This window comes from Xiphophorus couchianus, chromosome 11 (assembly GCF_001444195.1).
Source record: "Xiphophorus couchianus chromosome 11, X_couchianus-1.0, whole genome shotgun sequence".
Lineage (NCBI taxonomy): Eukaryota > Metazoa > Chordata > Actinopteri > Cyprinodontiformes > Poeciliidae > Xiphophorus > Xiphophorus couchianus.
Window position 1 is genome coordinate 26,173,253 of NC_040238.1, and position 14,510 is coordinate 26,187,762.

The 14,510-nt window shown below is 40.4% G+C and overlaps 1 protein-coding gene across 1 annotated transcript in view; it reads right to left on the bottom strand.

Annotated features, from left to right (window-relative positions):
• Window positions 1–1,899: 1,899 nt before the first annotated feature.
• cxadr (CXADR Ig-like cell adhesion molecule) overlaps window positions 1,900–14,510 on the bottom strand; it is a 47,051-nt gene continuing 34,440 nt past the window's right edge. Inside the window, exons 4-7 of the mRNA XM_028032104.1 lie at window positions 9,313–9,468; window positions 9,094–9,216; window positions 7,732–7,870; window positions 1,900–4,809 (exon numbers count right to left, since the gene is read on the bottom strand). Of these exons, the coding sequence (XP_027887905.1) occupies window positions 4,506–4,809; window positions 7,732–7,870; window positions 9,094–9,216; window positions 9,313–9,468 (722 nt within the window). The 3' untranslated portion in view covers window positions 1,900–4,505. The remainder of the gene's footprint in view (window positions 4,810–7,731; window positions 7,871–9,093; window positions 9,217–9,312; window positions 9,469–14,510) is intronic.

Below are 14,510 nucleotides of genomic sequence, written 5' to 3' on the forward strand. Positions count from 1 at the left end.
CACACAATTTAAAGTTTTGTTGTTTTTACATGCACTGAATAAGAACAACTACTACTTATTCAGCTTTGTTTGTGTAACAGCAGAGGAACTTTTGAATATTTTTGAATATGTACAACCTGTTAAATGTTATATCATGCTTGTAACAGTAGCACTGCATACAGGCAGAACTCCAACTACGATAAAATTAACTACTGCTGTTGACTGGAATAACGGCATCGCATGCAAGGTGTGGCTAACTGGTAGTACAAGGCTCCTTTTAAATATGTCATTTTGGGCTGAGGTAGTTGATGATGCAGAAGCCCTACAGGAAAAATTCTTGGGATTTTTATTGTAATCTTATAGCTGCGGCATATCAGGAAATTGCAGTGACAGCATTATCCTTTCCTGCCACTTTTCTCTCTTTATCATTATGTCCCCACCGATCTACGGGTTTTTGTATCTGAGAAACCACTAGCATCTATCAGGTGTGGGCATTAATAAGTGCATTTACAGCCCATCATGCAACTGGGTAAACAGGATATCAATATGCATAGAGTGAATGCGTGACGTCTGAATTATAACAGCCTACCCTACCACACTTGATCAAAAGATCTAATCTGTATTTGACACTGATCAGTTTCCTTATCTGACAGACATCACCGTCTGCAGATGGAAGCCCATTGTGGTAGGGTTAATTTCTATCTTGATTAAATATTTAACAACAGAATAGCAAACAGAAAAAGTGGTCATGACATGTTTTTTTTTTTAAATTAATTAAAATCTATTTAAAGTTTGTTCACATCAATTAGTGGGATCTCAGACCAGGACGACAGATGAGCCGACCTGCTATGGAGCCAGCAGAGACTCGACCAGTCACAGATCAATGCTCCAGGGCCCTATCCATTACTGACATCCAATTATAGCAATGGACGCCCCGCTTAGCACTGCTACTAAGTGCTTTAGTCTTTTTATTGACTAGCTGTCAACGGGCTACACATAGTGAAGCCACCGGCTAATAATCAGGCATTGATCTATTCCCCATGTCAACATCAACAGTGAGAGGCGGTTGCCAGGGCAAAAAAAAACGAGCCCACCGCACTACTAAGATGCATCGCGTCCCCTCAGCCGTCAACCAGGCGCCACGTTTCCCCATCACTCTGCTCAGTTAATTAGGAAGCTCATTTTGTACAACTTTGATTAGTGCTGAACCGCAATGAAAGTAATTACCCAGCACATTAACCAAGGAAGGAAATTAGCTTCGATTGTATAAAAAAAAAAAAAAAGATCTAAGCTAAGCAAATACTGAAAGCGATAAAAGAAACGGGTCACAAAGCTATGAGCTGAAACCGAGGCGCTGCAGGTGGCGATTGTGTCTGCCGCCGAGATATTGATTAATTACAATCATTAAGTGGTTAGAAAGTCACCTCGTCTCACCTGGTGGAAGGGCTGGAACCGGCTGGCTGATTAAAACCAATCAGAGTCGAAAAGCTGCAGGAGGCCGCGCTTCCCGCCGGAGCGGAGAATGCTAACAAGCTTCAGTGAACTGCAACTTGCTCCGTCGCGGTGATGACGCAGACCCAAGAACTGAGGCCTTCAGTACTCGACCGTCACAGGTTTGAGTCCCGGCCTATTGACCTCTGCCGCGGCCTCCCGCTCTCACAAACCGCTTTACTTTCAAATAAAGGCCCGTAGGGCATACCAGTCAAGACTCCCGTTTTGGCCGGGAAACTAAATTTTGGCCGTAAACATCGTGTCCCCTTCACTCTGACGTCAGTTCCGTCAACCTCCCCTCTCTTCCGTTATTCAACCGCCACGCTCTTACGTTTGTGTCCCGTATTCTCCAGTCCAGAACTTGACAGGTATGCAGTAGAGCCAAAAAATCCTTAAAACAACAACAACAAAAAAAGGTAAGGCAACTGGTTCTTCATTTTAATGACTTTTATTATTCAAAAATACAGCACAAAAATACACAAAGAAAATATGATTTGAACACAGTGTGCACCTCAATGGAGTCTTCATAGAGTATTAGTACAGATTTAAAAGCTACTGTTAGTATTGTTAGTAGTTGTTTACATTAAAGTTACTAGCATGGAGGAGCAACAGGATCGCCTCTAATATAGCTCTGTACGCTTCATCATCAGATCTTTACATGGGCCGCATCCTGTCCACCAACAAGTATTAAATACAGCTGCTCACACACACCAAAAACAAAACAAAAAAAACCCGACAGATATATGTATAGCTCAGCCAAGGTCTCACTTTTGCTGCTGTTTGGGAATAAGTAATATAAAACTCCATATACTGGCGCCAGAACACACACACAGCCAGGAAACATAGCAAAGATGACATACACTGTGCTCTTCTGTTTTACACATAGATCTGCAGTGTCATACACACACACACACACACACACATATATTTAAAAACAGGATATTTGATGCTTCGTTCATTCAGTTTTGTTGGTACTTCAATGGGTAACTTCAATATGGAGCCAGAATCTATTTGTTTTCTAACAGAAAGTATGTACATTTTTTAAATTATCTTTGCTGTAATTAATTTTTTTAAAAAGCAACTAAAAACAAAGAATCAAAGCATAAAAAGCTAAAAACAGACAGACTGAGACCTCAATAAAAGACAAAAGCCAATAGAGGAAAGAGGAATCAGTGTGTAGCATAGGCAAGAGCTGCTTCCTGCTATTGTCCATGAAAATTCTGTTATACTGTTCAAATAATTTAACCTTTACCAGGAGGCCAGGGTGACTGACATTCCCTCTAGAAACAATTGATGTTTCTAGAGGGAAACAATTGATGTTTCACTCAATCAATTGTTTGATTGAGGGAAATCAAACTATTGATTGATTTCCCTCAATCAATCAATTGAGGGCATTTTCTTGGCCAAATTTTTAACCATTCGTGACTTGTGGTCAGGGGCCGAACAAAATCGTTTTGGAGGGCCACACTTTGGACACAGCTGTATTAAAACCATCAGAATATTTTTAGTTTAAAAACTGTGCCGTTTGTCCCAGCCCATGTCTACAGCAATGATTACAGTCCTCAGAAAGCAACAGCCATGACGAACGCACAAAACACAGTTTGACCATTTCAACTAAGGCAACAAGGCAAGAAAGAATTGGATCAAAAAGAGGTTAACCGAAAAGAAGAGTGTAAGGCCGGAAAAAAAGGATAGAACAAGGCATCAAAGAAGAAAACAACCAGAAGTTTGCGCTTTGTACTGTTTGTCCAAAAAGGTGGAATCCAGATGAGAAGTTAGGCTTTTAGAGAACGGAAGACAGGAGTAGCAAGGACTCGGTTACATAGGTTAAACTGACTGACTGTGCCCCGAGATTGGAAACGAAGGTCAGGTTTTAATGTAGAGTGAAACAGTATGCCGCATTCCGCTCTGTGGGAAACTCCTTCATCCAGCCGTGATTACCATCCTTCATTAAAATCTCAAATTAATGCTACATCAGCCCTGATCGGTTTCGTATCGACCGCAGGGAGAAGGTTAATCAAGGTTCCGCCTCCTTGTGGCGCAACAACAAATACATGAGATTACACATGCTGCACAGCCAGATAAACCAAGGGTTGCTCCTTTTGTCTTGTTAATTTGGCGTGTATGGATGTAAAAAGGGGTTGTGGTGGGGGTGCCGGGGCTTATATAGTCAAACACAATCAAAGCTGATTGCTCAGTGAACCTTATTGTCTAGCTGTTACCCGCACTCCCCTAAGAGCCTCAAAGGAAGAATGGAGAATGGATTTTTTTTTTTAGAGTTGGGTCAAGAACCAATCATCCATCCAATCACAATTCATGGAAACCAAAACCACTCCTTCCCCGTCAGCCAATCCGGACCCTTTAAAGCCCCCCCTACTTAAAGTCAAAGAAACACAACTGTCCATTAGCAAACAGCTGACTTGTAGAGACTCTTCAGGGTTGAAGTCAGTTTGTTCTCAGAGAACTGAAAAAAAATAAATAGTTATATTAAATTATATCCAATCAGAAAGCCACAACCAATCAAAACTGGACAGGTAAAGAAAGAGTTAGGATTTGATTTAAAGAAATGGTAAGTTTCCAGACGTCTGTTTACACACACACAGAGGCATGCACACAGCTGTACAGGGTGCCGACTAAGGGGATGGTTGTGTTTTAAACAGTATATCTACAGCAAGAGAAATCAATGTAAAAAAAAAAAAAAAGAAAGAAAGAAAAACAAAACATGCGTTCAGTTATGTACAATAGAATTTGTATATTGACCATTCTTGCTTTTATATATCCACACCGATTCATTTCCTGGGAGAAAATCCAGGACATCAAATGCATAAGTGTTTGTTTTTTTTCTTTTTTGTTGTCGTCGTTTTGTATTTGATAAAAAGTTAATGTGCTCTATTTCCAGTACAGCACATCACCAACACAGCAGAGCCATGTCTTCATAGTAGGACCTTCTCGTTTTGTAGATGCTGTCGAGCGAAACCGCTTCATTTTTTTTTGTTTGTTTTTTTATAACTGCCGTTTTGTCCCGGGATCCTTTTCTAGACGATGGAGCCGTCCCTGTTCTGGGCCGGGGTCATGACGGGAATGGCCCCCATGCGGCTGAGGTTGGGGCCGGCCATTCTGGCGGCGGTCGGCGGGGGAAGCGGGGCCTGACTCGGCGGGCGCTCGTACTCTTCGGTGGATGGGATCTTGTCGTACTGGGACTTCATGGAGTACTGGGATTTCAGTGTGTACTCGTGCAGGTTGGATGGCGACATGGACCCCAGGGACGAGCGCTGGCTGCCCATCTGGCTGAAGCTGCGCGTGCTCGAAACGCGGCTCTTCGGTGGGGGGACGTCCTCTCTGGGAGGAAGCACAGACAAAACATTCATGGCGTTTGCATGTTGGACAAAATTAATACTTATATGTTTTCTAATGTTGCACCATTTTCAAAGGACAAATATTATTCACGGTTCCATCAAATGTGGCAAACCTAAAGCAGGAAAGGAAATTCAGATCACCACCACCACCTCATTTGACTGCTGATGTTCTTTTTCTAACCAAATGTAACGAGACATGCATCTTCCACCAAAGTTCCATTTTTGTCTTGTTAGCCCACAGAATATTCTGCTAAAAGTCTTTAGGAAGTTCTTTCTGGTCAGCAGTGGTTCTGGCCTTTGAAATCTCACATGGACGCCATATTTAGCCAGGCTGTTTCTGACTGCCTTTGACCTTAAAGCTGTAGTAACTTTTGTGAAATAATGTTTTTTTTTCATATATATACAGTACAGACCAAAAGTTTGGACACACCTTTTAATTCAATGAGTTTCCTTTATTTTCATGACTATTGACATTGCAGATCCACACTGAAGGCATCAAAACTATGAATAACACATGTGGAAATATGCACTAAACAAAAAGTGTAAAACAACTGAAAATAGCCCTTATATTCTAGTTTCTTCAAAGTAGCAACCTTTTGCTGTGATTACTGCTTTGCACACACTCTGCATTTTCTTTATGAGCTTCAAGAGGTCGTCACCTGAAATGGTTTTCACTTCATAGGTCAACCTGCCCTGTCAGGTTAACAAGTGGGATTTCTTGCCTTATAAATAGGCATGGAAATAAATTGAATTAGAAGGTGTGTCCAAACTTTTGGTCTGTACTGTATGTATACAGTACATTTATTTTTTTTTGTGAAATCTGTCACCATTTGTAAGAGTATGGTCATGACACAGAAAAATCTGTGAAAAAAAACCCCATCAAATACACCAATCAGTCAGAAATAACCAATCAGACTCAAGGGGAGGGTTTTAGCACTGCCAATCATTTTTGTATTACGGGAGGCTCACACCCCCTTGATCTCTGCAATGCTACAGATTCTACCCGATAGCAGAATGCTTATGCTATTTGCCATGGAAACCAATGACTACAGATCTCCACCATCAGCCCATTTAGCAGCAAATATACGACAATGATTGACAGCGCTAAGCTCCTCCTCCTGGCTTTGGTTGTTTTTGGTCGAAAGCGGTGAATTTTTTCAGATGGCAATAGCAGATCAGAGAGGCGGATTGGATGGATCTTTCCACAAATCATGCATGGTAAAATTTTTAACAAATATGAAAAATTATTTTGTTTGTAAAAGATATATACTGCATCTATAAAGAATTCCACCTGATTTTTTTTTAAGGAGATACGTTTTTTGTTTTTGTTTTTTTTTTTTTAGAGTGCAGGAACCCTGCCACAGAGCCTGGAGGAGTCATTTCAAGAGTAAAACATGGCTGGACTCAATAAAACGGAGACAGATAATTGGACAGGGCGAATCTAACTGATGGAGCTGTGTCTGCACTGCTAAGTCACAAACATTGTGTAACAGCCTACAGCTGTGGTGCACAGAATCCAAGTACAACTATGCCCTCTCCTCCCTCTGCCACCACATTAACAACTAATAAGCAGCAATAATCCAGTTAAATGCTCAATCAAACAGAGCCTCAGGGGCCACAGCTTGTTTAGTCCGTTAGCGTGGCGCAGCAACGTGTCGGCGAATGTGTGGAAGAGAGACGGGACCAGAGGTCTAATCCTCTTTGTCCTCCACTGTGAGCAGTGTCACATCGTGGTGGTTCAGTCCGCGGCGGAGTGATAGCAGGAGAGCCCACGGGCCGGATGGAGCTGTGGACGAGCCGGAGGAGGAGAGAGCTTGATCTGTGGTGGGTGGTGGGGAGGCAGCCACAGGCAGACATGACACAGGATCCACAGAGCAAACAAAGCTTTCAAACTGATTACCACAGCTGTTTATTTGAGGAGAGGTGAAAAAAAACCGCTGATGGAGAAATAGCTTTTTGCATGGCTGCTGGAGACCTGCTTTACATTTCTTATGTATAAAACACAAAATTCAGTTGCTTTTATTCGACAGACCAGCTTAACGTTTTCAATGGTTTTTGCAAATTAAAATCTGAAAAGTTTTTTGTTATGATGACCTTAAATAAAGTCAATTGGCTTCACAAGTCACCTAATGCCTGATTCACAGCAACTCTCCACACACCAACCGATTTCATCCACCAACATTCAGATGTCTGGTGGCTCTCGAAACCAAACGTGAGTTCAGAGCAAACAAACATGGCCGACTGGGAGGAAGCAATGGCGATAGTTTGACACGACGTCCACCAAACTTTCTGGTGTGCCATGGAAGTGGTTTTGTCTTTTGTGTATTTTTGGATTCCATTCCGTATTTCCGTCACATTCAACAAGCTGTGTAGTCGTTTGTTGTCCGGGACACACCACATACGCTGCCACATTGGGTTAAGTCGATCAAACTTGTTGAATATCCCAGATTTTAGACGGGAGCGGTCCCGATGTCCTTGCGAGCGGACCAGATCAGACTTAACACACCACACACACACAACAGGAATATCTCTTATTATCTTTAGAGTCAATAATTGGGAGTACTTAAGGTTGTCAGACGTGGGAAATCAGGATGAAAATAGGAATAAAAATTGTCCGGTGTGAGACAAAGGCTTAACTTTTTGCTAGGCTTAACTAGCACAAAGAGTCAAACTGTGTGTTATTTAATTTAAGTGCAAACACAATTGTTGTGGTAAGAACTCAGGTTTGTTTGAGATGTTTTCTAAAACCAACGTATCCATAGTTACATGCCAATTTGTGGTGGCCTATCACTTTAATCCCTGTGGAATACACTAAACTTCACTTTTACAAGGAACTGGGCAATTCCCCCAGTTCAAATTAAACTCCATCTGGGAGCCAACCTCCTGGGCGTTTTGGATGCCGTACCTGATCTCGTTGCAGATTTCCTTCTCGTACTTCTTGTTCTTGCGAGCGCGGCAGAAACAGTAGAGGATGATGGCGAGAAGGAGCAGGATCAGGAGAATGGCTATGATGGATCCTGCAATGATGCCTCCAGTGTTGCGTGCTGGGACACACAAGAAGAAGAGTTTTAAAAACGTCATGTACAAGTAATACGGTAAAAAAATTATGATTTTTTTTTAAAGTATGTTTTGCTCTTCAAATTAAAAAGAAAAAAATACAAAATCTGTGTTTTACTTCGAGTGAGTGGGTAAAAAAGCTGAGCTCAACACAAATAACTTTTTCATATACTGCTTTCCAATATTGGCATTCTAGTTTGAATAAAACATCAATGCTTAGTGATCTATTGCAACAAATCATTAAATTTCAATGTGGGTGTCCTTCCACTGAGAATAACATTACCGTTAGAGGTACGCAATTATTTTTGCACCGACATCGTTTTCTGTACGTGAACTTTGATCTTCTGGATCTCATGTGCACTAAGTTTTAAATTAAGGTAAAACCCTTCAAGTACACGCAAACCTTTCACCACAAAATTTATATTTGATTTTCTTGATTTTAAAAGAAAGTGCACTTTCTTGTTTTTAACAGGTCAATGCTCTGATAAACCTTTTGCCTTATTGAAAGAGAAATCCTTCATAAAGAAGCTTAAAACGCCCAGCCAGCCTTCATACGATTTGTCAAAGTGCTTTCTCTTCAGCTTCTGCTGCATTTTGTTATGGTACCACTGAACTTTATGGTGCAGAGTTGTGAAGTGGAAGAAAAAAGAAAAAAGATTTATAAAATCTATAAATCATTAAAGATTTATAGATTTTAAATACAAGTGTACTGAAATTCAGAAAAGTATTCAAAAAGTGTGGCGTACATTCCTGTTTAAACCCCTTTACTCTGATGTTAGTAAATAAAATCCAAAGCAACTAATAAATTCAGAAGAACCTTAATTGGTAGAGTCCTCAGTTTATCTGTAGAATATCTGAAAACTATTTAATCCTGTGCTTCCACTTGTAACTCCTCTCATTGCTTTATGTTAGTTTATTACAGGAATCTGCAACCTATATACTACAAAGAGCCATTTTGTCCTCACTCCAGCTAAATAAACTAGAGCCAAAAATGTTTCATGATCTTTTGAAAAAAGACTGTCTGAGAAAATATAATTCATGCTTTTATTTGTTAAAAGAATAAGCTAATAGAACTAAGACAGTTTCATGTTAAAATATAATTGTCCTGGTCATACAATGTGAATTAAATGTGATCTAAAGAAAAAGTTTAAGGAGTGTAAAAACTTTGCTGAGACATTGTCTGTGGATACAAAGTTAATGGGGAACCTACGTGGGGTCACTTGGAGATAGAGGTCGCACTCCTCTGAGCCAACGCGGTTGCTAGCCACGCAGCGGTAGCTACCAGATGCACTGGCAGAAACGTTCCTCACATTGACGGTTCCTTCCACGGGGTCTGATTAGGAAGCAAAAGCACAACATCCAACCGATTACAGATGAAAATCTAAGCGGAGCGGTGACTGATGGTCGGCTGGTAAAAATGTGAAATTACCCATCACAGCAGTAGAAGGCAGCAGCTTGCTGTCACTGGTTTTCTCCCATTTGTATTGCATTGGCTTGGTTCCCTCTGTAGTTGAGCATCTCAGCACAATGTTTTTGCCTTCCTCTAGGGTACCTTCAGTAGAACACTTTGGCTTTGATGGCCGCACTGCAAAAAGGAAGAAAAAACAACAAACACATCCAGATTAGAATGAGATAAGTCTTTCTCCGTTTTCCATGCTCTGTGTACTCTGCAAAAACGCAAAATCTTACCAAGTCATCTTTGTGTTGTTTCGAGCACAAATATCTTAGGACGGTTGAAATAAGTCAAAACTAACTTATAAATAACTTTTCAGTAAGATATAGGAGCTTTTTTTAGAGGAATGAAAACACAAAACTCTATTCTTCCATCTGCTTTTAAAGGAGCCCTGCTTAATTATTTTATTACATAAAGTGTTATAATCATATATTTATCATATGCTATGCTACTAATGTTATATTAAGTGTGTGTAACTACTTTTATAATAAATGTTTGTTTTTTGTGGACTCCAGGAAGAGTAATAGCTCATGGGGATCCAAATAAACAAAACTAAACAATCAAAATAAAAATAATTCCTTAATACTGATGAAAAAGTACAAGTTCCACTGGCAGATTATTTTAGTTATAACATGGGAAAAATGTCTTGTTATAAATTTTAAAAAATCTGCCAGTGGAACAAATACTTTTTTATGAATATTAAGAAATTATTGACCTAAAACAAGCTTCAAAATCTTGCTGAAGTTACTTATGAGCTAGCCTTGTCTTATTTCAAAAATACCAAGATATTTGCGCTAGACAACCAGAAACGCTTGGTGAGATTTTGTGTTTTTGCAGTGTGCGATATGTGTATGAGCTCCTTGCGGTTTTAAAACCCAACTCCCCCTTCTGGCTCAAACAGCAGTCATCCGCTGAACGAAAGCAGTAATCAGAGAAATTGATACAGCTGCCGTCGTTACAGGGAGCCGTCACTCAGGATAATCGCCACAAACGAGTGGCGAGGGAGCTGTGAAGGTCTGGGAGTCCAAACGCACGTGAATATGCCACTCGGCAGAAACGGTACAGGACCACCGTTGTGTGTGTGAAATCAGTGCAGAAGAATGCGAGCAGTCAGGTCACAGTGTAGCCAGGATATGAGACGGGGGAGGTCTAAAGCAAACAGCTCCAAATTAAAAACAGGCCGGCAAGAGGGGAGGTACGTGGGCCAGCAAAGCAAAGAAAGAGACTCTGATGTTGTTTGGATAGAGTGAATCTGAGGCTAAGGTCTGCGCTCGACGAACACTGACAGAACAGTGACATCATGGCATCAGGAACAAAACCCCGTTTAGCAGTGGGGGCTGCTGGGAGGGCAGCCAGGTGCCAGTCGGGAGGGGCCAGCTTAGCAGACATAAGTATAAGGATTAACAGGACGCTGACAGCACTGACTGCTTTTATCAATCTAATAAACACAAGCAAGGGGAAGGACACAGGCCAACAGTTCAAAAATGAGGTGAGCAGCCATGGGCACATGGCAACAGAGCTACGCGTCTCCTCGCTGCGTGCGGCCGCCGTGTTCAGCCCACGCGTGCATTCGCGCATCGCGCTGTAAATGTCAGGGAGCTATGACATTTTGAACGCATCTTTTAAAGGTGAAAGTCAACCCAACACATCTGAGGGCCGCAGCGCGTGGCTCCCTATGTTAGGTCGGCTGTCCGAGGAGCAGATTTATTTGTTGGGAAGATGAGGTCAAAGAGGAAGGTTGACGGAGTCGGCACCGGCGGGCGGCGACACGGGCGACCCGGCTCTGAGGAAATTTATGAGATGCCCACCGAGATAAATGATGCATTACTGCTGAGGAGAACATGGCAACAAATGGCTGAATAGAAAAATAAAATGTGAGGAACTAACAGGTTTGCATGTAGACTGACATTATTATTTGAACCGGGATTTCTTTGTTTTAATAGATAACTTATCAGAGTGGATAGAAGTCACATGTAGTGTACCACAAGGCTCAATCCTTGGACCCCCTCCAATTTAATATCAACATGCTCCCACTAGCTCAAGTTACAACAATAAATATAATTAGTTACCATAGCTACGCAGATGATACACAACTCTACATTACGATATCACAAGGTGACTCTAAACAGATAAATATGTGAAGGTGCCATAACTTTTTCCAGCTGAACAGGAACAGGAACAAAACTGAAGTTATCATCTTTGGACCTAAAGCGGCAAACGCCTTCAGTTAATACAGCTAGAAACTAGAGATCAGCCCAAAATCTGGGTGTGGTGATGAACTCAAACCTGTTCCTTAAGAGCCACATAAAGACAGCTCAGGATATATGGCTTGCTTGTGTCTTTTCAGCAACGAGAATCGGATATGTTGTATTGTGACATGTTTATTAAATGGGTGTGCTTTTGATTTTAGTAAAAGCCACTGAATGTTTTTGGTCCCCTATTACTAAAAAATGAAATTAAACTGAAAACAAAAACCTCGGTGAACACTCGGTGTTGCGCCCTGCACTTTCCACTTTAAGATTTTAAGTGGGATCTTTTTTTTTGAATGGCCTGGAATCAGTGAACATGTTCAGATCCAGCGTATTTTTGAATTCTGATTAATTTTAACATGTACGGTAAATGTAATGAGAATTAATGCGGCTGAATGGAACGTAGATGGTCACAAAGTATTTGGGGAGCTGCTGATATGCAGAGCTAGGACGCTGCTGGAAGCTCTCCTTCTGTTAACTTCAACGTCCTGGACAATAGGAAACACTGGCCCCTTTACCTGGCTTACACTGTGTGGACTACAGTGTGTGTGTGTGTGTGTGTGTGTGTGTGTGTGTGTGTGTGTGTGTGTGTGTGTGTTAAAGAGATGAACATCAAGTGAACTTGAGGAATGTTTACCTGCGTGTACACCTTTACATGCGTGACTCCTCTCCTCTTAAGGAGACGAGCTCAAGGTAAAATTGCAGAGCAAGCAACATGTCCCCACCTCTGCTTGTCAATGTTTCTTTGACCCTGGGGTCAACAGCTAGCAGCCTGTACGCTGCCATGGCCTCCAGCAATCACCCATCATTATGCACACACATTTGTGCAGCTCAGCAGCCTCAGGCATAGATGTGCTTTATTTAGTTTAATTTAGTGCTTTTTATTTTAATATGTGTAGTTTTACCCCCATTTGAATCTATTTGTACATGCTCTGAACCATGAAAGGAGGGGGCTTGTAATTTTTTAAGTTTACATTAAAGAAGTTGAATATATATTTTTGTTTCATTTCAGAAAGTGAAACGCATATCATATTGGTTTATTAAACACACACAGTGGAATATTTCAAGTCTGTTTTTCTTGTCGTTTTGCTGAAAAAGTCTGGAATATAAAACCTTATTTTTAACCTTATAACCAATGAAAGGTCAAGAGCATTAGGACATTAGAAGAATCATTAAAAGAAAAAAATCCATTCACTGGGAATAACAATGTGTGCTTATAAGGCATAAAAAAAGATTAGTGGTTGGAATTGTTGGGTGGTGTGTAATCTAGGGTTGAAATCCTGCATCTGTGTTTAAAACTCTAATTTTCAAGTAATAGATGTTTTTTTTCTTTAGCTGCCATCTTGTGTTTAGAGTCAAGTAATGAAAGCTTCTTGCTGGGCTGACGGCAACACTCTTAAAAGAGCCATAAACGTAACGTACATCAGCATCTTAAGGTTAATTCAAACTACCAACAACTCATAAAGTTCCCAGTGTTTCCATGTTCTTTCTGTTCGGGTCTGCCTTTAAATGTCCATGAGTCATAAAATGCTGTGTTAATGGTTTCTGAGTCAGCTGTAACCACAATAAATGCTGAGATCACTTGTTGACTTTCAGCTCTATCATTACTGATGAGCTTAGTGCCATAACAACATCTGACAAACCTGTTTGTGTTCTCGGCACTCCCAGATTTTTTTATACACATTTTATTTTAAGAGGAACAGCAGCCATTTTCTAAAGCTTGTATTACATTTCAAGCGGAGGAAGTTTTTTTCTACCTGAGTATTTCATAATAACAGCAGCTCACGTCACAACAGAGATTAGAGTTTCATGTGTTGGCTGTTTGTCCCGTATGCAAATGGAGCGCGAGTTTCGGGAGGCGATTCACTTTCGACATCATTTAACTGGTTGACTGATCAGCAAGGCCACAGAGTGGGGGTGTGTGCGAGTGTGTTTGCCTAGGGACTAAATCATCTGACTTATACAACTATGATGTGTCATCCAGTTCCGTCTGTGGATGAAAAGCGGAGCGCGTAGTCTTTACTTCCTTTTGGCTGCCCAGTGAAAAACAAAATGACTGTGCATACAGAAAACAATCAGTATTATTGTAAGATTTGTAATACAACACATTATAAATACAATAATTTTCAATTAAAGCTTCAGATTATATATATAAAACAGCAAATGTGTTTTGCGTGCTGTGATTGGTGAATGATGTCTGAGTTTTGTAAATGCCAGGTAAGTAGAAAGAGTTTGTTCTTAGTTCACCTGGTTAAATAACAGTTAAATAATAAATAATAGCACATAATAGCAATAACGCAAAACCCATGCATTCTCATTGGTTTTCATGATTAGACACAGAGCAGAGAGTGAGTGGAGAATTTTTTTTTTTAATGGTACTACTCTTATTTTGTTCCCAAAACGATTAGCTGGAATGACTATAAGTGGAGAAAAAAGGTTCTAAGAAAGAATCCTGAGAAATTTCAAAAGGCACACAAAACACTAAAGTGTGCCAAAATTGCTAATTTGGAAAGTTTGATTGGGTTTTAATCAACTGATACCTCTCCAAACCTTGTTAGCTTCACTGCTTTTCCATGAATTTTGGCACAATAAATTGTCAGTTTGTTTGCTAGATGTTCTGCATAGCAACTGCATGCTTTCAAAGGAATATTCACATCACAAAGTGCATTTTCTTATAAAGAAAATTGTTTTTTACATTTGTCACTCTGTGCCATTTTCATGTACTGTCACTGAGTAACATGAGTGTTGATTTTTAGTTCTCTAAAGTCGGAACCTCATTTTGAAAGTAGAACAATTACACTTTTGGTGGAAAAGTGATTAAATATCCAGCAGAAGTTTGCTAACACAAAGAGCATTTGAAGGTCCCACTAAAAATAAAAACTTGTCTATTCAGTTTTCGTTCTAAAAAAATAAAATAGTTTGTTG